This window comes from Typha angustifolia, chromosome 3 (genome assembly GCF_048772165.1).
Source record: "Typha angustifolia cultivar Huaian chromosome 3, ASM4877216v1, whole genome shotgun sequence".
In the NCBI taxonomy this organism is placed as follows: Eukaryota; Viridiplantae; Streptophyta; class Magnoliopsida; order Poales; family Typhaceae; genus Typha; species Typha angustifolia.
In genome coordinates this window covers 7457229-7484004 of record NC_133241.1, presented here as the reverse complement: position 1 = coordinate 7484004, position 26776 = coordinate 7457229, and the positions used below count along the sequence as shown (strand labels likewise).

Genomic DNA, 26776 nt, shown 5'->3' with positions numbered 1-26776 from the left:
TCTCGGGAATGGGAAATAAGTTTGCTCCCCAGGCGGCTCTAAATAGATTCCAATTAAAATTAATTAATTTAATCTTAATTCTCTTATTATACTTCCTTCCTAAAATAAGTTTTAATACTAATATAGTCATGCTAATTTTTAATACTAAATATAAGCTAATTTTATGTTTCTTTGTAAATTAGCACAGGAGGATATGAGACAAGAGAAATTGTGATTGAAGTGATGGTTAACTAGTAATGTCTTTTTAAAAATAAAATATAAATAATATTAGATAGAAAAAAAAACTAGATATTATTAATTATATATATATATATATATATATATATATACGTTTTATCTAATTGTAGAACTAGAGATTAAAAATTTAGCATATAAAAAATAATTAAAAACTCTTTTTTTAGATGGGTTTCTCTGCCTCTCACTCTCTCTTTTCTGCCTTCACAGAGAGTGAGAGAGATCGACCACCTGAGAAACCGGCAACTCAAACCTAACCAATAAATGAAACTAAGGGCACAAACTCTCATGATTTAGTCTACTTCCACTTTCCCATCATCCAATAGTAACTTTCTCTTGGCTTTATTCTCTTCTTTCTTCTCCTCTCCATTGCTTGCTTGTGCATTTAGCTTTGGATTTATCTTAGAGAAATATATCTTATTTATAGGCTAATTTATATCTCATGGACTAGTCTACCTCCATTTCTATTACCTTTAAATACTTATAAAATATGCTTATTTTTCATGAGAAATGTAAAAGTTTTAATCTTATTTTAGAGAAATAAAATTAATCTTTAAAAAAAAATAGAGTGGCGTCAAAACAGTCTTCCCGCCAACTAGAAATCGAAGTCGGGGCCCCACCTACTCCGAGGCTTTCGCACCCACCTCCGTACTCCACTCGTTTGTCCACGTGAGGGCGGGGCCCACGGAAGGAGTCCCATCCTCCCATGTGACTCCTTCCTTATACGATTCCGCTCCCCCGGCGTGGAGGAGAAGGGGAGGGGAATGGTGGGGGGCACGAAGCAAACCACGTTCCACGCCACGTAATTATTATTCTAAATTAAATATTACAGTACATGATATTTAATACATACATATACACCCTTATAACATTATTAAGTTATTCTAGAAAACAATAGTATAGTAATTATAAAGTTATTCCTAATTGTTATTCCAAACACACGCACGCACCGATTTCGTGGTTCGTTTAATTTTGGGTCTGGTCGGTTAGTTGGGTGGTTGGTTACGTTTCTCATGCCTCCGATTTACTCATGCATCACATGCAACGATGCTTACGTGTGCTTAGTTTGCTCTTTCATTTTGATCGTAGGATTAAATAAGAGCGGATAATATATTTCTTAGAATTATTAATTTTATATCATAATTTTAATCTATTCTTTAATTTATACACGAGTATAAACGGGATAACTAAACAAAATTACATTATTATCCTCAGATTAAACTATTATTAATTATCTTAAACTTAAATTATATTCATAATTTTTTATTATTTCTTATATAAGGGTAATATTATAATAATGTCATTATCACTTCTAATATTATTTATTAGTTTTATATCAAACATGAGATTATATGGGATGGATTTAGTACCATATATACACGATCAATGCATTAATCGTTTTGATTATGTGTTTTCTAATCATACAGTACTCTTTGTATTCGATTTCAGGCACATATTTTGTTATAATAAAATGTATATAATTTACACATACACATTAGAATTTTTTATTCTAAGTCAAAAAATTAAATATAATTAAATTAAAGATCTCCCTCCAATCAAGACTCTTAACAGCTTATCTCCTTAAAAAGCATATTATTATAAGTCTTAATGTTAATTATTCTGCAAATTGTATTATAGCCTAATAAATAAGGAGGAAATCCTTAATTAATATCCTCAATCCTTCTCAAAAAAGAAACCCCATTTAAATCAATCGATATGACTTGCAACTTTTTTAATCAGAGAATAATTGTCTCTAAAATTACCTATTGCGATGTCTAGATTAATTAGTTAATGACTCAATGTTTGATTTGTAGACAGTGGTGTATTTATCTATATATATATATGTATATATATGTTTATATATGTATACATCATCATACATGTCACATGAGGGCATGTTAAGTGTTAGGTGAGAGAGATAAATATATTAAACCACTTCAATATCTATAGGTAAACTAGTTAGATATGGGCAGGCTTGTTCTATTTAATAAGTGAGATACAAACAATGCCAACATGGACATCTAAACTTAGAGGAATATATATAAACTAATATTTTCATGTACCCACTTCAAACCACATGCAATTTTGTCACTTTCTACTATTCTTTTTTCTATTCATACTAGCCTTCTTGTCTCCCATATAAACTTGGCAGGATGACACAGTAGTTACATAATTGAGAGAGAGAGAGAGAGAGAGTGGCAGTTCATGGTTCATGCATGTTTTAATGGCTGCATCATTTTAAGTTGCAGTGTCTGCTAATTTATTTATTTTTTAAAAGAAAATGATTATATTAAGATACTAATTGAGTTCCTAAGCAACCAGAGACCAAAATTTGAACAAGTTCAGAAGAAAATTTCCCATCTCAAGTACACTCGAAGCTGAGGCTTCTGCCCTTTTTTTGCGAGCCAATCAGCAACAAGATTAGCTTGACGAGATGTATGAGTAATTTTACAACCGTTAAAATTGCTAGTAAGTTTTTAATATCATTGATTATAGAGGCAATTGACTAAGGCGGCTGGTGTTCATCTTTTAAAATACCGACCAATATAATTGAGTCAGACTCAAGACACATCTTAGAGTAACCTTTTCTGACCGAGCAAAGCAGAGCTTCCTTTAGCGCCATGGTTTCTGCGATGAGTGCTAACATATAGTGTCTGCTAATTAAAATGTATAGGATTTGGTGGTTGCAATAATAATAATAATAATATTTTTTTTTACCTTTAAACTATTATTATTTTTCTATCAATGTCTAATGATCTATGGGGCATACCAATACTTACACAACACCTTTCTTTTATCTATTAAAAAGAAAATTGACCTAACAATAGAACATCTTAGACTTTGAAATTTAACTTTGATTTGCCAATGCATTCGAACCACGAGCATTCCATGCCACTGGGTGGAAAATATGCAATGCACATTGAAATGAACCTTGGACAGAAGGTGTTTGAATGCATTGTTCATCGATCCTATTCATCAATTTCAACACTTTGACATTTTTAACTTTTGTTATATATGACTTTTATCGAACACTGTTTGCCCATGATTATGATTCTTGATTAGTCTTAAAGGTGGATTATTTTACAGCAACTAGGAGCAAATTAATCTCTAACCGCTGAGGGTTTTTAATATGATAAGTCCTTAATTATATATTAAAAAAATAGAGTGGGGTTCTATGATGGCTGATTTCTTCGAGTCTAATTTAAAGATATCGTCGAATATAGATCAACGTACCAATCACATGTGTTCAATGATTCTTATTATGCTTGGGAGGATTTATACATTGATGTGAATAAGATGATGCCCGAATTGACATTTATATGATCAACCTGTATCAAATCCTAACCTAAGAAGATATATATAATATTAATGAAATTTGGTGGATAACATGTACTGATTAAGAACATAATTGGGTAGATGAGGAGTCAGAAGTACATATCACAACCATGACTATGTCATTCTATAAATAATGCACTATTAAAAGGATGTTTTGCTTCATATAATCCAACTATGTTATTAAGAATCCAAGGTTAAAGTACTTTTAGAGTCCGCATCCATCTTGGAGCCCTTGTGATCAAGGCTTTTTGGAAGGAGAAATTTGTGCTCTTTTAACTTATTAATGGGGAGATAGGAATTTTTGGTTCTATTATTCCTAACTTTCATAGTATGGACCAAATCATTGCTGCCTGAGAAAAAAAGAAGACAAATTCAGATATGATAAGAGCATTTACTTTCTATAAATCATGAATCATATTTATGCAGTTTTTTTTTTTTTTTGGTGAAGTCCGTGATTCCATTTTTGGACTAAAATTCAATATTTTGGACTCATAAAAATGCCAAACAAGACATGGGAACCGCCGGCTCCAAGCTAGGTTAAAATCAATACTGGTAGCTCCTACAATTTGATGGATCTTGAGGTGTTGGTTACATTACGAGGACGTCTAAAGACAGTTTTTTATGTGTAGAAATGAGAGCAGTTGAGACATACTCAACCTTTATGTGACGACAGTAATAGTTCATACGACTTTAGAAGAAATAGCTAAGTGGGGTGCGAGGAAGATAAATATGGATTCAGTTGAAAATACTCACATTGGAGGACCGAGAACCTAGTGAGGGATTGCAGAATTATGAGCCAATGCTTTGATGACATTCACACATATTTTTTGTGAAGCTAACAAAGCGGCGGACTTCATAGTAGATCTCTTCCCGTAGTCCATCTATGAGATGCCTCAAGGAGTTTAGTACCTTTCTAAATTTGATACCTGTGGTGTTTTTTTTTTCCACAAGGGACATGCAACTAGCTGACTTTAGCTGACTTCAACTTTGTTTAACAATAATAATAATACTAATAAAGGCTAAACAAGATGATGATGTTATGTGTGTGCATTTAATCTAGGTACTCTTGTCAATCTCATTACTTGAATCAAAAGTGATAGATTTGTTTATGTAGGTTGAGGCATTCCATCAACCTAACCTTCCCCTATCTCAGATGTTTTTATTGCTCAACAACCCCATCTACCTCTTGATGCCTCACACCTTTTCTATATTTCTCCATTAATGATGGAGAGTCCATTAGAGGTGCAAGCCTCCACTATTGTCATCAAAGTTATGGCTTCTAAGAGATTAGATCACCATGTGACATGGCCAACCATTAGAGACCACCATATCTTTAAGAGTTATTATATTTTCTAAATCATGTACTACGACCTAATATTACATTACATCTTTGAAGAGTAAAAATAGATAATTACCGTTTATACTATCTAAATTTAACACTCTTATGAGCTTCTAAGTGGAGGTTACATATAAATAGTTTAAGGGGTCGGCGAAAATTATACTATTTATTTTTTAGATTTGTAATGTAATACTAAGGTATAGTTCAGAGATGAATATATAATCAAATCTAAAGTTAAATGAATGCTTACAATTTTATATGCAAGAGAGTGTGTGATGACAAAATGCAAAAAAAAAAAAAAAAAAAAAAAAAGAAAAGAAAAGAAAAGAAAAGATGAAGAAGAAGAAGAAGAAATTTTGGAGCCCTATCATCTAATTTTGGGCTGCAATAAATAGGCCCTAATATCTGTTTCTTTATTTGGGTTGGGCTTTCACTTTGGTTGGGCCCAATAAGATATCGGATCAAATAATTGGAGCTCAGTCCGATCCATTAGCGGATAAATTTCCTATCCGCTCCGTTCAGGAACCGTGTTGGGTTTAGCTATAAGCTCCAAGCCTCTTCCAACTGCCTTATATAGGTCCTTTCGTTTCACACCCTAGATTATGTGATTATTGCGGATTAGACCTTGTCGCATCATATTGCCATTTGAGGAAGTTTTACAAATCACACCCTATATTATATATTTTATAATTGACATCCGTTCTGATGATTTTGTAACCTTATTTCTTTTTTGGGGATCTTATTCAATATCATGGGTTAAGTATTAGAAAAATAAATATTCTATTATTATTTATAAAATAATTTATAAATACTTAAACTATCACCGTCTTCATCTTCATCTTTTTTTTTATCTTTCCCAATAAAAGAAAAGGAGAGAGAGTAAGGAGGATGGAAAAGATTAGGAAATACAGCTGCGGCGACGACGACGATAAAAAATAAGTAGGGGAAGAAAGTGAATGGATATAGAAAATGAGAAGAAATTGTGGGGTATTTTAGTAACTTGGTCAATATTAGTTAAAATAATATTATGATATTAATTGAGAATTATTAGAAAAATGAGGGGTTAGGTTATAAAATTCTCAAAATTAGGTATGAATTAGTAAATAGGTAAAATGAAGGGGTGATTTATAAAATTCTTTATTTTTGAAAAGACAGGGTGTAAGACATAATAAGATACAATGTAAGGTGTTAGATGAAAAACAAAATACCCTTTTTCTGAGACTAAGCTAAATCTCCAAAAACCCACCACCTCTACCGTAAACCCCAAAAATTTCTGCTATGGCTCCAGTCCTCTCTCTTCTCTCAAATCCTCCTCTCTCCTTCCCCTCGAAACCCTCTTCTTCTTCCTCTTTCTCGTCTTCTGTCCTCTCCGAGCTCTGCAAGAAGAGGTCCATTTCTTGTTCACTTTCTTCCTCGTCCTCGTCCTCGTCCTCGTCCTCGTCCCGTCCCCGTCCCCGTCCCCGTCCCCGTCCCCGTCCCCTGTTCCTGCAATTGGTGGGCTCAAACCTGCCGTCAATTCTATAAAGGTGCGATATTTTGTAATTACCATATCGTAGGTTTGTCTGAGAATGGAGTTCTCTTCACTAGTGGTGCTGGGTTTTGATTACTCGTTCTGTGGGTTTCAGGAGAAGGTGGGGACTTGGAAAGGTACCAAGTGGAAAGATTTGTGGAGTTTAAACAATTGGGTCGTTCTCGATTACTACCGGCTCGTTAGTTCTGTCAATGATCTCGAGCCTCGCATTCAGAGGCTTTCCGACGAGCAGGTTGCGTGCGTATCTTTGTTCTTGAATTCTAAGTGGGAAAAGGCGGTAGAATTAAATAGATCTGTAATGTTGATTTGTTCTTTTTGGGTTGTTTATTTGTGCTTGCGTTGTTTGCAGCTGAGGGTAAAGACTGCAGAATTCCGCCTTCGATTGAGTCAAGGGGAAACGTTGGCCGATATCCAAGCTGGTTCGGCCTTTACCATTTCTTGATTCCTTGTTTCTTACTGTAATTTCTTCATTATTATGGGTTGATTATCGTCTCTTTGGTCCTTCTCTAATTTCCTGAAGAGGCTTTTGCTGTCGTAAGAGAGGCTGCGAGAAGGAAGCTCGGAATGCGGCACTTTGATGTCCAGGTTTTGATTCTTTGGCTTTTGTCTGTTGCCTGTGGAAAGAAGATAATTCTGGTTTTTAATTCTTTTTTACGAAGTGAGGAAGTTATTTCTGGTTTTATTATTGGGTAATTCTGTCAGATAATTGGTGGAGCAGTGCTTCATGATGGGTGCATCGCGGAGATGAAGACTGGTGAAGGCAAGACGCTCGTTTCCACCCTGGCAGCATATCTAAATGCACTTACAGGAAATGGAGTTCATGGTAAGCCCAATTTCACTTAGTGGCTATTCTTTAGTCACCCTTGTAATAAAAGAAGCCCCAATGGCATGTTTGAAGGATACTGTGCTTGTGCTTTTGTTTGCCTCTCTTCAGTGGAAATTCATTATGTTACAAATCAGATCTAAATTGATCTGGACATAAAAAAATTATAAAAATTTAGGTGATAGTAGTCTCACGAGATATGGTTCTAATAGCTCTGGTTTCACGTTAATCAGATGTCTGGATGAAAATATATAATTAAAATAATAAGGTAATGTCAGAATGGGGCGGAATGGTAAATATCCGGCGTTGTGACGGTTGTTAGAGGGTGGCGGACGGCCAAGGGTGGTGATGAACGGTCGTAAGGTAGGGTAGCTCACGGAGGTGATGGTGGATATGAGTTGGATGTAAAATTAGAGTTTCTATCTTAGATTTGCTCCTAAAAAAATAAATGGCTATGATTAACTTACTTCTACTTCTAGATTATCTTACTCTTACTCCTAAAATAAATTCAAGACCAAAATAGTTTCTCAATGTTTGAATGAATAAGCAAAGAAGCCCAGCTTCTCTATATATAGAAGTCGGGTACAATAAGTTTTATTCGAATTTAGCTCTAAAGACTTATACGACTCGAATTAGGATTTGCCTTAGAGGCTTATATGACTTAATCAATCTTTTCTCAATGACTTATGTGATTTAATTAAAATTTTCTTAGTGGCTTATATGATATAATTAAACTCGCCTTAAAAACTTATATAAGATAAACATGAATCAATCAAAAGATAAATATACTCGATCTGTCGAGCCCAATGTCTTCATGATAAGATTCGATTCGACCGTCTCGCTCGCATCACATTATCTAATAATGTCAGTAGAAATTCAGTTCTTATTTTTGACATAAATCTGTTGGATTTAGCATAGCGTTTTGCATACTCGTTTAGGTTCCAAACACAAAAAATAGGTTGTTTGGAATGTTCTCTCATGTGGTAGACATACATAAGTTGAAATGCTTATTATTGTAGCTTTTCACATTTTGACTAGTGCACTGGAAATTATTATCTTAGTGATTAATATTCAATTATTTGTTTGTTTCAGTGGTGACTGTTAATGATTACTTGGCTCAACGTGATGCTGAGTGGATGGGGCGTGTCCATCGTTTTCTTGGTCTATCTGTGGGTCTTGTACAAGTAATTATCACTTAACATGGACAATTTTATTTTTGATGTTTTCCTTGTTTATATTTGTTGTCCATCTAAGGAAGTAAGGATCAAATATATAGTATGACTGTAACCTTCAATATTTCTCTGTGAACAATCGAACTTATTGAATAACTGCTTTTCATGTTGCTTGCATCTGTAGGGTGGTATGCCAGCAGATGAGAGGAGAGCCAACTATGGTTGTGACATTACATACACCAATAACTCGGTAAAATGCTGAATATATTGTTCCTCATGATTTTGATTCCTTCCTTTTAAATCTATCATGCTAAAATGTATCTGTATCTGTGTTTGATGCTTAGTTCATATGTTATCTTTCTCTACTTTCTTCTAGACCTTGGCTAGACTTGGATATATTGTCACTTGGAGTTTCGATCATAACATAATTCATTGAGTTAACTAGCCCATTTTACTTTGCAAATGTTCAGCCTTTAATCATCTGTTGTTGGCCAACACATTATCTTAATAATTTCTAATAGTTGCTCATGGCCTACAGGAGCTTGGCTTTGACTATCTTCGTGATAATTTGTCTCGAAACAAAGGACAACTTGTAATGAGATGGTACATTTGCAGGCATCCTGTAAGTTTCTTATTTGTAATTAATAGTTTCTAAGGACTTATACAATGCTTGACAGGCCAAAGCCATTCCATTTTGCAATTGTTGATGAGGTGGACTCTGTACTTATTGATGAGGGGAGGAATCCACTATTAATCAGTGGTGAGGTACTTGTTGCATTTTATTGTTTCCCATTCCTTTTATGTGTTTTTGATTAGATGAACGGAACTTATAATCTTTACTTGTTCTATTTTTCAAATTTTTGCTACTAGGATAGTAAAGATGCTGCACGGTATCCAGTTGCTGCCAAAGTTGCTGAGCTTCTTCAACAAGGCACTGTGAGTTTGACATATTTGTTATTAGTTTAACTTTGCTTATAAAATCCTTAATAGAGAGCTTCATTTTTTTTTATCCTCAGTTTTATCTCTATAAAAATGACTTCCTATTGTAGCATTACAATGTGGAACTCAAAGACAATTCTGTGGATCTGACTGAGGAAGGAGTTGCTTTTGCTGAGATGGTTCTTGAGACAAATGACCTATGGGATGAAAATGATCCATGGGCAAGGTGCCTATAAAACTCTAGTAAAAAACAAAACTATATCTTGGTGTCTCATTCCTTTCACACTTTATAATCAGAGAAGCTGGTCCTGTTGGTAGAACTTTATTGTCATGCTCACGAGAAATTTCTTTTTGAGCTATGTAACATTGATACAAAAGTTTTTCCCTGTGAGAACTAGATTTATTGTGTTTTTCAGTGCTAGCATTTTTCTGATATATATTGGAAGTGATGATGTAGGTTTCTGATGAATGCATTAAAGGCCAAAGAGTTCTACCGCCGGGATGTCCAATACATTGTTAGGAATGGGAAAGCACTAATTATTAATGAGGTAATTTTTCATTCAAAGTTCCAAATGTTGAAATTTTTTGATTAATTTGTAAAGCATAATATGTGAAATTATTGAATTATTGTTATGTACTTCCATAAGGTTTAAAGGATGGTATTGCTATCCAACTGTTATCCAAGCAGTCAAGCCTTGTTCGATTTGATGTTAAGTTCTGAACTAGATTAGTTAGCTATATTTCTTAGTTTTAATTTATGTACCTTGAACTAGGCTAAGGTAGTTTATTTATTATTTGCAATATGATCTTAAAAATTGGAAAAAATTGTGTTTTGGAGAAAAATTGATGATTTGTAAATTTGATGAATGAAAATACCCTTTCATATCATGATGATGGTCATTATTATAATAGATGTATATTATAATATTATAATAGACATAGTGATACGTGTATTGGGTTTTTTGATCAGATGTGAGTAGTCTTATTCCTTAGACGCCTTTTTAAAATTAGAATATGTTATATAATTATGTATATGCATATTTTGGCTTTCAGCATGATTATATGACTTTATCAAGAAATAATTTCAGTTGAGCATATTTTATCATGCATTTTATTAGACTGATTTGGGATATGACTATATTGATAATATATAGAAATGATTGAAGATTACTATAATGTATATAATAATCATTTTCGTGCTTTAAGTGTATATTTGCTCACTTATATAATCTCTGTAATAGTTATTTGCAGACTTAAGTACATATTTGCTGATTTATATAGTGTTTATAATAGTCCTTTGCGTGCTTAAGTGTATATTTGAAATAATTTTTTGACTTTAATAGTGTCTATAATAGTTATTTGCGGGTTTAAGTACATATTTGGTGGCTTATATTGGTGTTCTTAGTGAGAGAGAAGAGAAGAGAGACTCGATTGGACATGATTTGACAGTATCATATAAGAAGACATATTTTATAATATAAAATATGAATGTTTTGTATGACAGAGGAGAGATAAGAGATTGGCAAGACATGAAATTGATATATTTAAGTCATGTCATGAGTAAAATTGAAGTCATATTGAAAGAACATTATAATTGATATGTTATTATTTATTTATTTATTAGGGATTGAACTTGATTAAGAAAAGATGTTAATTTGGTGTTTGGTTATTGAATTAGGTTAGAGGCAAGGTTCGAAAAATTGGAATCGGGACGAGGGATCAGCCTCTCGAAAAAACAAAATGTATCAACCAGATCGTCCGTATCGGCTGCTTAGATCGGATCGGGCTAGTTTTAATTACATAAAATTCTAAATATTATTTAAAAATACAGAAAAATTTAAAATTAAAAAAAAATAAGAATCGCATATAAAGCTTAAAAACTAAAGTTTAATTACTTAAAAATTAAAAAAAGCTTAAAAATCGCATATAAAGCTTAAAAACTAAAAAAAGTACTTAAAACTACTGCAATAAAAAGAAAAAAAACTCAGTCATAGTGAAGGTGAGAAGAAAAAAACTACAGTGAAGAAAAGAGAGATGAGAGATAAAATAAAAAAAATCACATAGCTGAGGTTGTTGGAGTTGGATTTGCGTTGGTGGAGTTAGCTCGAGCTGAATTTTTGCGTCGGAGAAGCAATAACTATGGTAGAAAGAGAAAGAGAGAAATAGTGAAAGAGAGAGAGAGAGGATCGGCCTGGATTGGCTGATCCTTCGAACCATGGCTATGGGTCCTTGACCAAGTTCAGGACCCTCCCCCTTGGAACTCAAAACAAATAAGGCCTCCGAGATTAGTGTCGTGTTTTATTGAGCACTTGAATGGTTTTTTTTTTTTTGTGTGTGGGGGGGGGAGGGTGTAATGTTTATTTGGTAAGTTCAGTCCATAGTACTTTGTTAGTAAATACAATAGCATGCTAGCAGCATATCGGAGCCTGCTTTTACATACAGGTCAACTTTAATTTCCTTTTAGACCTCCAGTATTTCATTATGTTGAGAATGATATAATCCTTGCTCTTCTAAAAGATCAATTTTATTGTTTCTCCAGCTTACTGGGAGAGTGGAAGAGAAAAGGAGATGGTCTGAAGGCATTCACCAAGCAGTGGAAGCTAAAGAAGGCCTGAAAATCCAGGTACTTCCAAACTGGTAATTTTGTTTGTTTGTTCAAACTTCTCTTATGGGAGAAACATAGAGAACTATGTCACTACATTTATAAGCAACTTGATTGGAAGTTCTTTGTGTGATCGCACATGATTTTGTCAGGCAGATTCAGTTGTCGTTGCCCAGATAACCTATCAGTCATTGTTTAAGCTATATCCTAAGCTATCAGGGATGACAGGAACTGCCAAGACAGAAGTATGGTCTATTGATTTCCAGATGATTTTATTTTATCTTTTTCCATTGCATACTCACAAATCAGATTTTCATGATTTGCATCTGCAGGAAAAGGAATTCCTCAAGATGTTTAAGATGCCGGTTATTGAAGTCCCTACAAATTTACCTAATATACGTCATGACTTACCTATTCAAGCTTTTGCAGTATGGCTTTTTAAAACATCAAATGCAATGTTTACTAGAATTTTCATCCCCTGTTGCAAAATAAGTTTAAGATTTGCATGTTCTGGTTGTCTAGACTGCACGTGGCAAATGGGAGTATGTCAGGGCAGAAGTGGAATCAATGTTTCGCTTGGGTCGCCCAGTTTTAGTTGGAACTACAAGGTAAATTAATGCCTTTAACAACATATTTGTCATCACATCAGTTGCATGACGGTCAGCTTAGTTGATTTTCTTATTTCAAATTCTTCTGGTTTTGAACATGAATAAACATAATAAATTGGATCTAACTTTATCATTGCTTCTGCTGAAAAAATGTACATACATTTCACCATATTTACCATGTGTGTAAGGAAGTATTTTTGGTTACAGGTAGGATCTTCTTTATGCTTTGTCCCTATTAATTGAACCCCTTTTTGGTAGTGTTACTGTTGCAGTGTTGCGAGGTGTCTCTTTATCTGAAATGGAAGTTTGGACTTTGGAGTTGCTTTATGAATGAGTATTTATAGTATTAAGTGATATTGGGTTAATCATAGCTAAGTATTGATGGTAACAACTAATACTTTTACTTATTATTCTGCTATCTAATAACCTTCCATATGTTCTCCTTGCATATGCCAGTAAACACTTTATGTGCTGATAGTAACCAGTATGGTTATATTGCGCTGAAGTGACGAGAAAGCATAGTTCCTGAAAGATGCCTATCCTGTGTATGTGAACACTGAACTTGTCTGACATCATATTTCTAAGTTTACAATCTATGTTGCCACAAAAGAGCATTAGGGATGAGGAGAAGGTAGCACAGCTGCTTCCCATGTAATGAGGGAATTCGAGAGGACTAGGTAGCTTTATGCACAGAGCCACAGACTAGGGTATGTGAGTACATCATTTTGCTCTTGAAGAGATATTGTAATTTAATTACTGCTTCAACATTATATCAATGGAAGCAATTTTGGATGGACAGGAATTTGGCTGCCCTGGAATGATTTCTTTCGGACAGGTCTATGTTCATAGTAGCTCTGGGCAAACCTTCTTGTGCCCATTTCAGGCCTTCTAGAAACAAAAGCCTGAACTAGTTTTTCTGCAAGGTCCAGGCAACCCTTGGCCTAACCAAGCTCGGTTGGCAACTTGAGGTTCATGCATAGTACTACATAAGTTTGAAATTGAAGTAGACTATAACTTCTTGTATTTGATAATTAGGTATATATATATATTTCCTTCTCCGCAACTTAGGCATCAACCGGAGGGCTGGATCAAATTGGCCCTGCAGGTCCAAAAAGTCACTCTGGAACCTTTTTGCCTAGTTTCATAAGTATCTTTTGAAGAGAAGTGCTCACCATAACTTTTGATTATTGCTAAACTAAATTTGATGACCAAAAGAAAAAAAGAATCAGAGTACATCACATTCACAAAAATAGTGATAATGTTACACTATGTTCTTTCATAGGGCATCACTTCTGTTTTCTAGTTTTACTGATAAGGCATGTGAAATTTATTGTAAACATGCATAAATAGTTTGTGAGATTCTCATTGGAAAGTGCTATTGATAATGGATGGTTTGTTTGTTCGATTTTCTGTACTTTGATGTTTATTCAATTGTCATTTAGTAATCAAAGTTTGTGGATCTAGCAAGGGCAGTCATTTATATTAAGTTCACTTTTTGTCTAGGTCATTTGAAAGTTTTGCAATAAATACTGTAATTGTGTGCAAAACAGGTTTCTAGGATATGAGTAATGGGCCATCTAGTCTACGGTTATGATTGGGTCGTATGGGGATATGTCATATATTGATGTTTATCGGTTACAATGTTATCCAACATGGATTTTGTACACTTTTTACTCATTTTTATTTTGATACACTTTTTACTCATTTTTATTTTGATACACTTTTTATTCATTTATTCAAAAGATTTGCAAACTACAGAACCAAATTGTGCACAGAACATTTTCTGCTGGACCAGCCCAGGCATTTAATTCATATCTCTAATTCATTTTGTCTTGTTGCAGTGTTGAGAATTCTGAGTATTTGTCGGAGCTACTGAAATACCGAAATATTCCTCACAATGTTCTTAATGCAAGGCCAAAGGTTCTTCATCAGTCATATAATCCTTGGGCTCTAGTTCCTCAGCCTGTTTTTCTTTCAAGTTTCAATGACATTTATTACTGTGTAAGTTAAATTTTTTTCGTTGTTTGCAGTATGCTGCAAGGGAGGCTGAAATTATTGCACAGGCAGGTCGGAAGCACGCCATTACAATTTCAACTAACATGGCTGGCAGGGGCACTGATATAATCCTAGGTGGCAACCCTAAGGTCAGTTTTATTCCCAATCTCCTCAGAGATATTTTTATTCTTTTTTATTCTGAAGAAATTGAGCCACTGAGTGTTTTCGATGTTATTAATAATGATTCATATACTTCCTAGCAGTTAGTATGTGATATGTGGATCACTTTACTGCAAAAAGTCATTGTAGTACTGGTTCACTTTTCCCATCTTTGAAACTCTTCTTATTTGGTTTTTCTTAATTTGTACTTGCACAAGATGCTTGCAAAAGAAGTTGTGGAAGACAGCATTCTTCCATTAATGACACAGGAGCCTCCAAATGTGGAAACGGAGGGGGTATCCACGTCCCAAGAGGTGCATTTCTTTATGGCCTTCACATCTGTATGAAAGTTTATACTTAATTGTAATACTTTCAAGTCTCTTCTATAGAGCTTTGCAAAGATCAAAGTTGGACCTACTTCATTAGCTTTGCTTGCAAAGGCTGCACTTATGAGTAAGTATTGTTTGTTATTACAAAACTAATTCTTTCAAACTTCTCTATTTCTCAAAGAAGAGATAAATGTTTGCCTACAGGATAAGCTAGACAATTTATTTGTTTAGCTTAGTCATGTTGAGTATTTATTTGCAGCAAAATATGTTAGCAAAAGTGAAGGAAATGGCTTGTCTTATCAGAAGGCAAAGTCCATAATTTCAGAGTCTATAGAAATGAGTCACACACTTGGAATGGAAGAACTAGAAAAGTGTATATCTGAAGAAGCTGAGATGTATCCTCTTCAACCTGCGATAGCTGTTGCTTATATCTCTGTCCTGAAAGACTGTGAGCTTCATAGTTACAATGAAGGTAATGAGGTGAAACGATTAGGTGGGCTTCATGTGATTGGAACATCTTTACATGAATCACGGCGGATAGATAACCAGGTGGGTTACTGCTATATCATCAATTTAAAAATGAGATAGGCCACAACAATGCATGTTCACTACTCATCAAGTTTCTATATATATTTTTCACCACTTTGAACATATTTGTGAACTGTCTAAATAATATGACTAAATGACTAATGATTTAATCCTACTCATGTTCATAGCATAACTGTGGACTCACTGTCCAGTAACTTTCTGATGTTTCTCCCTTTTGGAGCTTTTGACTTTTTTTATTATGTCGTCTACTGAAATTCTGACTTTATGTGTTTGAAATTATGTCCCTGCAATTGCTATGCATAAGTTCCCATTTAGAATAGCATGCAGGTTGCTAGTATATGTCAAATAATGTCTTTTGGATCTTGTTACTTGCATTTTTCTGGAGTTCCTGAAGTGTCACTTATTCTCCCATTGTGTTGTCAAAGCTGTATGACCATCTTTCCAACGATGTTGCTTTACGGCGTTTTTCTTTAGGAGATACAAAGATAAGATTAGATTAGTTATTCCGTGGGTCCCACAAATTCCATGTTTGGACGGAAATAATAAGCGAGACTAGGATTCCGGACTGGAAGCCGTATCCTTCAAAAGATAGGATATAGCATCCCATGTAGGGATTGGGATGGTATATCATGAGTACGACTCTTATTACTATATTGTCCTTATATAAGAAATAATATATATGCATCATATTGCAGTGGATGGATTGGGTATATTAGCAGGCCTATTCTATCTTAGTGGTTATTCTCCTCAAAGTCTATGCAAAAGATATGCATGGGCATATACCACCGCTACTGCCTTACTCGAAGCTACCAAAGAAACCAGAACCCTGAAAGAGAGACGTAAGCCTGAAAGCAAGAGAAAGGAGGTCTCATTTATTGCTTTTTTTGGAGTAGCAAAACTAGCATGATGGACAATGCTAGGCATAAGCAAAGAACTGCCCTAGTTCTCTTGCCTACTGCTCAATGGTTTTCATGCCAACACTCATCCTCTGCCAGGTTCTTCCTCAAGACAAAGGGCATAAATCATCATTGATGAACTAAGATTGAAAATCCTACTTTTAAAGACACCTATGCCTTCAAAGAAAGTGTAAATAATAACTGATCCTCTGCTCCTGCAGGGATGGAGTGACAGAAATATTTAGAATCCAAGATAAGATCATGACGATCTTAATTAATTAAGTTTTATTTGATTTTATTTTTTGAACATTTTTTATATTTTATATGCCATATATTTGAAGTACTCTTTTTTATTTATTATTATGTGCTTTTATATTACCTTTATTTTATTTGTCTATTTAATTTTGGTTTTAATTCTGATTATTTTAATTCAACGTGATTAATTTATAATTACTATTTGTTAAAAATAAATATAAAATATTAACTTTTTACCTTTTATTTTAAAAAAAAAAGATAATCACCATCAGTTTAAAATAAGAATCAGTATTATTAGTTTTCTTTATCGAGAAGAATATGTAAGTTTATTTAGTTATCTTATTTATTGTCTTGTATAAACCAAACAGCACACTAAAGTTGGAATGTGAGATTGGTAATTCAAAGTGATATATTGAACCCATGACCTCAAGGTTTTGAGCCTTCATTATCCTTTGAGATATGTCTAGGTATGATTTTCCTTATCCAATCTGACAACCAATCACAGCTTTAGATCTATACGTCTTGATCGTCTAATCCACCTCAACATATTTTAGCGGGATAGACACAAATTCCTAATTTTAATACCTTCTTTAATTGCCAATATTCAAACCTTTTTCCACAAAGAAGTATCTCTCCCTTTCATTTATGAATTGTAAATCCGTGTGGCCTAGAAACATACTATTTTGTTTGTGATAGTTATCTACTAATCATAGTTGTTAGAACACTTGCATGTTGTTCATGAGTATTGAATATGCTTTGTGAGATGAAAACATGCATTATTTTGTGATGAGGTGATCGATGTGGTTACAAAGGGGTACCCTTACATTGTTTCTCGAAAAGCTCACATTAAGTGTTGCTGTTATGTCAGCTAAACTGGAGCTTTTTCTTTTACAGCTACGTGGTAGAGCTGGTAGACAAGGTGATCCTGGATCAACAAGGTTTATGGTCAGGTACTACCATTTATGATTGAGAGAAGTAAAATTTATGATATCAATATCAGGTTAATTCTCAGAGTACAACAAATTCACATATTCTAAGCTTGCAATGGTTTCTTTCTGGAAAGGCGACTTTTTTTATTATACCTTAGCAATGGACTATGCAGATCTGATTTCAAAGATGAAACATACAATCCAAAAAGATCTCAAATAGGATTTTATTACCTTTATATGTGAAAAAGAAACTATCATTTATTCTGATCGATTAGATGGACAAACTTGTTATGCAGGACAATAGAAATTTGGAAAACATCACTAGTGTGATTATAAGGGTTGCCACCATGGCAAGTGGTATCACCTACCTGAGTCTTTAAAATTAAAACATGAAGCCTTTCCTTTCCTAGAACCTACAATTGCAGGAACATTGTGCAATAGGATGTGCCCTTTTGCTTTTGTGCATTATAGAAGTCGGATTTGATAAATTGATGACTTCTTCTTCTTCATCTACATCCCCACATAGACAAGGTCCTAATCAACCATACAAGCTAAGACAGCAAACTAAATACTCTTTATTAGAGCGGAAGCCTTGCCAAAAAATATCGAATAAAGAAACTTGGGATGCTCTTGCTTGTTTTCATGATAGATAATAAATTCGATTCCATTCTTTTAATATATTACCCAGTGGCATTAACATATCTTGATGCCAAACCTATACATCCTATATAGTTTTGTGTGTGCGCGCGCATTCGGTTTCACCTTTCTGCCTTTCTTTTTCTTAAGAAGTACAAATGTTATTTTACTGAGCAGCTTACAGGATGAAATGTTTCGGAAGTTCAATTTTGATACTGAGTGGGCTGTGAGACTCATATCAAAGATAACAAATGATGAGGATATACCTATTGAAGGCCACACCATTGTGAAGCAGGTCTGCTTAGCTATTTATTGTTCCTTGATATTAGAAGTTGCAACACTACTCTAACCTTTTTCCCTAATTTTTAGCTTTTAGCACTTCAAATGAATGCAGAGAAGTACTTCTTTGGCATACGAAAGAGTCTTGTTGAGTTTGATGAAGTCTTAGAGGTACACACTCTATATCTATTGTTATAGCTGAAAGCAAGCAAATCTATTAATTGATTTTCATTTGTCGCTCCAAATCACATTTCTGAAGTAATTGATCTCCATCTTCTCTTTCTTCCGGCTTTCTATCCTTAGTTTTACACCATCCACACAATGCCAGTGCCGAGCAGCACAGGGCATGCCATCCAACATGTCTTGTGTCAGCAAGATTTGCAGTTTTCGTCATGCCATGATCTCTTATACCTTGCCTATGACCGATTATGTTATTTTTCATTGTATGTCTGATATGATGTATATTACCATACATAGCAAGGGAGGCAAAACAAAACGTTCAGGGCACAAATCTATGTCCTGGCAGCAAGGTTTGTTCTATCTGGCACATACCTTGACAGTGAGGTACTGAGGTGCCATCATGGTACAGACAAACTAGCATGGTGAAAAGTTAAATGAGACAGGCATGTACCATGAAGTGTTGATACAGGACATTGTCATTGCTAAAAAAGGAAAATTTCTGATTATACTAAAGGTACCTTTATCTTTTAAGTTTAAAGGCTTCCTAAACCTAATATGGAGCATATGCTAAATGTTTTGGCTGTATAGCATAGGCTGGTCCAAACTTGAGTACATATCTATGAGTAGAGTAGTGCAAGGTTGTGGTTTGTACCAGTTACTTTTAGTTTAGAATTTTGTAGGAGAAATCCTTTAAGATGGTTTGCACTGCTCAACTGGAAATTATCTATTTTATGAGGAAGGGAAATTTTTGTTGAGTTGCATCTAACCTTTTCAATTTTTAAAGTTTTTATGCATTTCAGTTGCTCAATTGCTATTTGCAAATCCTAACAAAGTATCACAATTTATCAGGTTCAAAGAAAGCATGTGTACAACCTTAGGCAACTGATATTAACTGGTGACTCTGAAAGCTGTTGTGAACAAATATTTCAGTGAGTTTCTAAGTTTACTTCCTCTGGTTCTGACTTTAAGTGAGCTGTTAATTGTTGTATGCCAAAATCAATAGGAATTGAAAAAGATCATTCCATGTTTGTTCCGTGGATGTGATATTCTCTAGCTCACTGTAGCTTTCTACTTGTTGCTTCTCTTCATTGGGCTTAGGAATCCTTGTGAAATGGCTGAGTATATTAGAAGCAGAGATAGTTTACGTGTTTAAGTGAGATGCAATTTTAGACATTGTTTTATGAACTCTGACAATACTTGACTGAAATTATTCTTAAACTAATTTTCTTAAATGATAAAAGTATGGGTCAAGATTATTGTACATAGACTTTATATGCTAATCTTTGTAATTCACTTACAAATTATTCAATGTCACTAAAGATATTGGTTTCAAGATTTAGAGTAGATTTGGAGGGACGGAATCACTCCAAAGAGACAAGGGCAGTACTACTGTTGTTCCATTTTGGATTTCTTGCCTTCTTGGATCCATTCTAGATATCATATATGGCACATATCTACTATCTAGACTGTTAAGACTGTTCAAACTGTTAAAAATTTCAATGAAGCAGTGAAAGATATATAATAATCTGTAAACATAACTCTTGACTTCTCTAGTCACTGAAGTATATTTCTAGTCGTTCCATAGTAAAACTATGAGACCATGACATTTGAAATGTTGAATATCCTAGACATTTTTCTCCACTTAAACAGTTAGCATCTAATTTTTGTTCATTGGCTTAATATTCTTTTGACATTACTTAAATTTGTTAAAGTGCAGATTTGATGTATTTGCCATCAAAGCAGTACAACTGATGTTTGATGATGGTTGAATACTTTGTTTAGAATGTTGAATTGTTCATATCTTTATTATGTCCCAGCCTTGTATTTTATGTTGCATGGTTTTAGATATCAAGTCTTAGGCTCTTAGCGGGAGTAAGGTATCTGTTTGCTACGTTATCCAATGTAGCAAAAGAGAGAAGTCGAGACATTACCTATTGGTGCTTAAGTTTGTTTCGTTTAACTCTTCAAATGTTCATGTTTGCATATCTCCGATGATTGAAGTTTTTTGTAGGTATATGCAAGCAGTGGTCGATGAAATCATTTTTGGCACTGTCGATCCACAGAAGGTACAGGAGTTCTTTCAAATCATGTATTTGACTGTCACCAGGTGGTCATGTATTTTCTTTAAAACTGAAAATCACTTATGTTTTCTAGCCTCCTGAGAACTGGAGTTTAGCAAAGCTCTTGGATGAATTTGTCAGGATAGGTGGAAAGCTATTGGCTGGTAATTAATAGTTGGAGTGACATCTTTGCATTGATTTGAGAGCCTAATGCTATTCCAAAGCTAACCATATTAAAAAGTAAATAAAAGCCTCACTTAGATGAAGCTTTGCAGATTCATTTGAGGAGATCGGGGAGGGGGATCTGCTGTCATCACTTGAGCAAACGCATGGATTAGGCTCTATAGATGTTAATTCTTTCTCTCTACCTGGTTTTCCAGTACCTCCTAAAACATTTAGAGGAATTCGAAAGAAAAATTCTTCTTTCAGGCGCTGGCTTGCTATCTGTGCTGATGATACAGCAAAGTGAGGTTCCGAACTGATGCGTTTAAACAAATTTGTGTGCATTTGCTTTTGCATTGTCTGAGTTTTTAGTTTGTCGAATGCAGGAAAGGAAGATACATAGGAACTGTCAATCTTCTTCGGAAGTATTTTGGGGACTTCTTAATTTCTTCCTACTTACAAATTGTACAGGACTCTGGGTATGATGATGCATATGTTCAGGAAATTGAGGTAATTTATCATCATCAGTTACATGTATATAACCTTCATCCGGAGATAATATTGCCTCTATATTAAGCACCTATAATGAACCTTCCAATAAGTATTCCTCGATTCTCTTCTTTTAGGTTGCTTATATCTATGCCTCATTTATCATAACAAAGAATTGTATAATTGTTGACATCCCCTGTCGGGGATGACAGTAGTCAGAAGTCAGGAGTGCTTTGCAATATCCATTAATTCAAGAAGAACAAATATGCTGGCAACTAAAGCTGGTCTACAGCCTTTATGTAACTCTGTCTATGTTCCCTCTGAGACACATGAATTGGCAAATTTGCAATATTTAGAGTCTCATTAAAATGTTATGTGACTTCTCGCTTTCTATTTTCAGATGGCATGGCTGTGCTGTCAAAGAACATTTATCATCAATGTGATTTAACAATTTTCCTCTTAAGAACCACACCATAATTATCTGTGTATATGTATGTCAAATTGTCGACAGATATACACTTGTTTTAGAATTTGAAGGTTTGTTCTATGACATTTCATCAGTAGTCAGTAGTTAAATTTGTCCAAATTCTTTCAGTATCATAGTTATTGTATTTCAGGATTTGGAACTTAGGACCTCTCCAAGAAGTGTGTTGACAAAACTAGTGCCTCATTGCTCAATTATGTGGTAGGAGTAGGACTGTTATTTATTTCCTTTTGACATTTGGCGACCTTTGTTTAAAATTTCCTCATTTGGTAATAGCGAGATTAATATCAGTTGTTCTTTGCTTGTGGCCTGCATATGGAAAATCAGAAATAGATATTAGTTGATTTTGTGTCTCATTACAGAGGGAAGTAATTGTGAAGACTCTAGATTATTTCTGGAGGGACCATTTGATAAATATGAACAGACTCAGTTCAGCGGTAACTGCCATGCAGATTTTTGATTCTCATACCATTTTGTAGTAATTCTGTTTTCTTTGTTGAAAATCTTTTGAACTCTTTGGCAGGTGAATGTACGGAGCTTTGGGCACAGAAATCCTCTTGAAGAGTACAAAATAGATGGGTGTCGTTTTTTCATATCAATGCTCAGTGCAACACGGAGATTGACAGTTGAATCATTAGTTCATTACTGGTCATCTCCTATGGAGTCTGAAGAACTATATACATCATGAAATAGCACATGTAGGTCCGATTAACTTGTCATTTCTACTTATTTCTAGCAGTTATTTTCTCTTTCAGTTTTTATTTCTCATAATCTCTATTTTGTTGTGCTGCAATTGTATATTGGTATTTACATTGTAGCATATAAAATCTAGTATATTTCAGAAGTGTATTTGTGTGAAATTTGTTTTGCATGCTGAGCCTTATTATAAGATCCTGAAGAAACCGATATACTTGGCTGACTTAGCCTAAAACAGTTGCATTCTTACTCCGGATTTGGCTTGTCCACACCTTCAAATTTCTTCTGTGTCTATTAAATGGATAATGTAGGCTGTCTATACCAAGTTTTTCTTTATGGCTGTGCCAACTGACATGAGGCAACACGTGTGTGGCTACTTTCAAAAGTAGATACAAGGCTGCCATCACTACCCTGTATTGGGTGGTGATGCCCAAGGGAACAGTGCAATTGTTCACCATAACATCGTAAGGAATAAGAGAGGAACTTTCAGCATAACATGCTTGTTTGCCATGGGAGAGGAATCCTTGCCACAATGTAGGAATTCTTGGTTCAAGCAACCCTTTTAAGATAATTTGTGGATGCAGTTGTCATGTACATGAAACCCTCACAGCTTACTTTAATTCAGGTATAATTTTGCTGTATTACAAAGAAGCAGTATTTTGACAATTGTCAAGTCAAGCAGTGTGATTTTTTAACTCACTCGATCTTTGGAATCAAACCATCATGCCACATTGACAAGAAAATAAGTACATACATAATGCTTTCTATCATCGATGTTAACTCATCAACTGCTTTAAATACTTAACCTGTTAGAGAATGGTAGTTTGTATCTTTTTATATTCTAACAATTGGAAGGCCTACCTAATAATTGGACTCTAGAGATAGATTCAATGAGATTTCTTTTTTTCTATTTAATGCCAAGAAGTGGGGCATGAACATTTCGGATTTCAGTAGGTGGAATCTGAGTATGTAGCCTTTTAGTGAACTCTAAGATATGGTTCTCCTTTCAATGTTTAATATAAATATTGTTATTTGACTATGTATTATCAAATTAGAGGAACAAAAAATGGGTAAAGCATCAGACAGATTCATTAGTTATTAAGGATGCAATTTGCAGAAAAGCCGTTGAAGCTCTCATAATTTGCATGATTGAAGTATCAAATCTAGCTCATTGATCTGACAATAAATTTATCAGTTGAGGTAAATTACTACTGTTTTGAGGATTAGAAACAATGTAAGCAAGGAGCTTAGACTGTCTTTGAATACTATTTATAAAATTAGATGGTTCACGGGGAACTGTCTTGGCTGATTTCTTCCTAAAGTGTTGCCTTTTATTTTAGCGGAAACATATTATTCCGTAGGATGTAGTTGGACTGCAACACTGGCTGGATTTAACAGGATCACATGACTGATGGTTGTGATACATATAACAGTTTCCAGTGCTAGGTGTACACGATGGCCACTGTGGTCCAGACAGCTGTTTCAAGTGCCAGAGCATTTCTCTGGCAATTATAACTTATAATGCAAAAACCAGTAAGTGCACATTTATTACTCAGTTCCTCTTAATGCTAATGTGGCTTTTCTCCTCAGTCTGGGAAACTAACAGATTCATTTTGACGAAGAACCAAGTGGAATTTTACAGGGTGGAAAGTTGCACCAATTTTATATTTTTGCATACTACTGTAGTATGTAGATGGGGCCTGATCCATCGTTCATTGTGACCAGTAGTTAGCTTTCCTTTTCCTGATTTAATTTGTCCCGAGATGTCGTATGAAAATGCGACTTCTTTTAATTTATGTGCCTAGTCATGAATTCGGAAAATCCCATTTCCTTTACATTCTAAAACGTGTCGCCTTTTATTTGAGTGACTACTACTCCTTTACTATCTTCTTGGAATGTCAAAGAACTAGTATTCTGGATGATTTTACTTCAGCATTCCAGCTCTCACAAAATTATTATGTTTCAACTTGTAGAATTCTTGATCCACCTTATAAGCTTTGATACCTCTGGCAATCAGTCATATACAATAGGTACTGTTGGCAATTCAGCTGTTAGACCTTATGGGTAGCTTTCTTACTGTTTCAAGTTTTCTTGTAGTTTAGTTACATCATGATAAAACCTTTTTAATGGTTTTAGATTTGTAGGCTTGACCGCAATCTTCATCATTGATGTAGATATTGTACATATCAAGCCACATCTTGCTTCTATATATTTCCTACTGCACTTTTTGAATTGTTGTAATGGAGTCAAGATAAACTCAGAAACTACAAGGAACCTGACATTTTTCTTGGACATATTTACTGGGTATCAAATCCCGACCAGGTGATTATTGAGTTCTGAATCTGGAATGCTCTTTCTCCTTGAGGTTTGGCACAAATCAACATCTAGTCCTTTCACAGCCGGTTATGCATTTACATTTTCGGCATGAGGCATGGTTGTGAAATGTGTATAAATTCAACTAGTAAAATTCTTCACGGAGTTCTGATGGATGAAGTATCCCAACTAAAAAGGATCACGGCAGCCCAGGTCCTAATCACTTGGTTCTGATAGGCACTCCATTGTGGTATAAAAGTTTGGTGATAAAGCAATTTGCTGTTTGTACTCTTGAGAAGATTCATCCCATGATGCACCTGTGATGCAGATTGTTGCCGCCTCCGTCAGACATTCTCTGTTCTCTTTTCAAATTCCTTTATGAAATGGAGAAAGATTTCACATGCGACCTCTCTTTCTTTTAATCTGTTTGCAGTCTAAAATATTTTGGTAGTTTGCGTTAACGCAGTTCATTGTTTCCACTCTAGAAGAGTACAGTGATGAAACTGTGTCATATACTGTTTTCGGCCGACGTCTCAAATGTTATTTGTCTTCAGATTCCTTCATCTAATGCTGAACAGGTTCACGTGACATGTTCTTATCTCTATTTGCCGTATTGGCCCTGCTGTTGTTTATGGTCTTAACTGGTCATATTGCTCTTGTCTGTCATCTGTCATCTGTCACCCTCTTTTTGTGAAGCAGCAATTGTCAACCCATAAGCCCCCCACCCAATCATGCGTGTTTCTGCATTGATCATTCCCTGCTTCATATCTCAACATCTCTACCCGTGGCTTTTCTCACTCACCCTATATGAAGTTTTCATACGCACTTATAGATTCGCAGCTAGAATTGATGGACCTGAGTGACATCTTTTTGGCTACAAATCATTTGGCTTTATACCGCTTTTTCCGCCATGAGTGGGGCTCTTCCAGCAGGGGTTTTCCAGTTTGAGAAGTAACATTTTCAGTGCAGAATTTACTTCTTTGACAGACTATATTTGTATTAAATAAAAAACCTTCCCCATTAAACTTTAGTAATACCAAGACTAAATTTTGTATAAATTATATGCACCTAAAGAGTGTTGAATGCCGTATAGATACAGGGGCCACTTTTGTTGCTATTAAGCATCTTTCTTAGAAAAACAATTAACTTTTTTAACTCATTGTGAAATGATCTAAAATGAAGTTAATTTATTTGGATTTCGAAACCATAGCATATGTTAAATGCATTTGTTCTGTTTATGTTAGTGACCATCGACCTAATTCCATTGGGATGGAGGTGCCAGGAGTCCTGCTGCCTGTTTTTGACTCCCTCCCTAATTTTGCCGACCACCAGTCACCACTCTCCTAAAAGTCATCATCTTCCATAATTATCGTCATTAGCTCTTAATTATATACTAAATCTGATCCATTCGCCTACGTTACAAGGAACCATTTTCAATTATGAGCGAATGATTCCATACTAACCAACTAGTTATTAAAAATAATTTTTATTCTTCGATAAATTAAAAGAGTATACACATGTGACTAGATTAATCTATAAATAATTAAAATTTAAGTACTTTTTTAATGCTTATCTTTATAACCGTTTCCTTCCACCAATTTATTATTAATTTTATCTTTTATAAGAAAAATAATAGATAGCTAAAAGAGAGAAATAAAATATAATAAATTTATCCGGATAATTTAGAAAAGTGATCCGTACTTTCAATTCATGTGACCGATATTATTTTAATCTTAATAATTCAATTAGAAAAGAAAAAATTAATCGTTCTTATTGAATCA

The 26776-nt window shown here is 34.5% G+C and overlaps 1 protein-coding gene across 1 annotated transcript; it reads left to right on the top strand.

Annotated features, from left to right (window-relative positions):
* Positions 1-6477: 6477 nt before the first annotated feature.
* On the top strand, positions 6478-25482 carry LOC140758259 (protein translocase subunit SECA2, chloroplastic). Its single transcript, XM_073094354.1, has 31 exons — positions 6478-6672; positions 6790-6859; positions 6961-7025; positions 7143-7263; positions 8356-8447; positions 8620-8685; positions 8974-9038; positions 9113-9200; positions 9306-9371; positions 9485-9600; positions 9832-9922; positions 11914-11997; positions 12129-12221; positions 12309-12404; positions 12499-12584; positions 14426-14504; positions 14615-14728; positions 14957-15052; positions 15128-15191; positions 15327-15616; positions 17662-17717; positions 18510-18627; positions 18702-18782; positions 19641-19720; positions 20803-20857; positions 20946-21015; positions 21127-21316; positions 21400-21523; positions 22349-22423; positions 22510-22684; positions 25005-25482. The coding sequence occupies exons 1-30, from the start codon at positions 6478-6480 to the stop codon at positions 22672-22674; spliced, it is 3051 nt and encodes a 1016-aa protein (XP_072950455.1). The 3' UTR covers positions 22675-22684; positions 25005-25482.
* The last annotated feature ends 1294 nt before the right edge of the window (positions 25483-26776 follow it).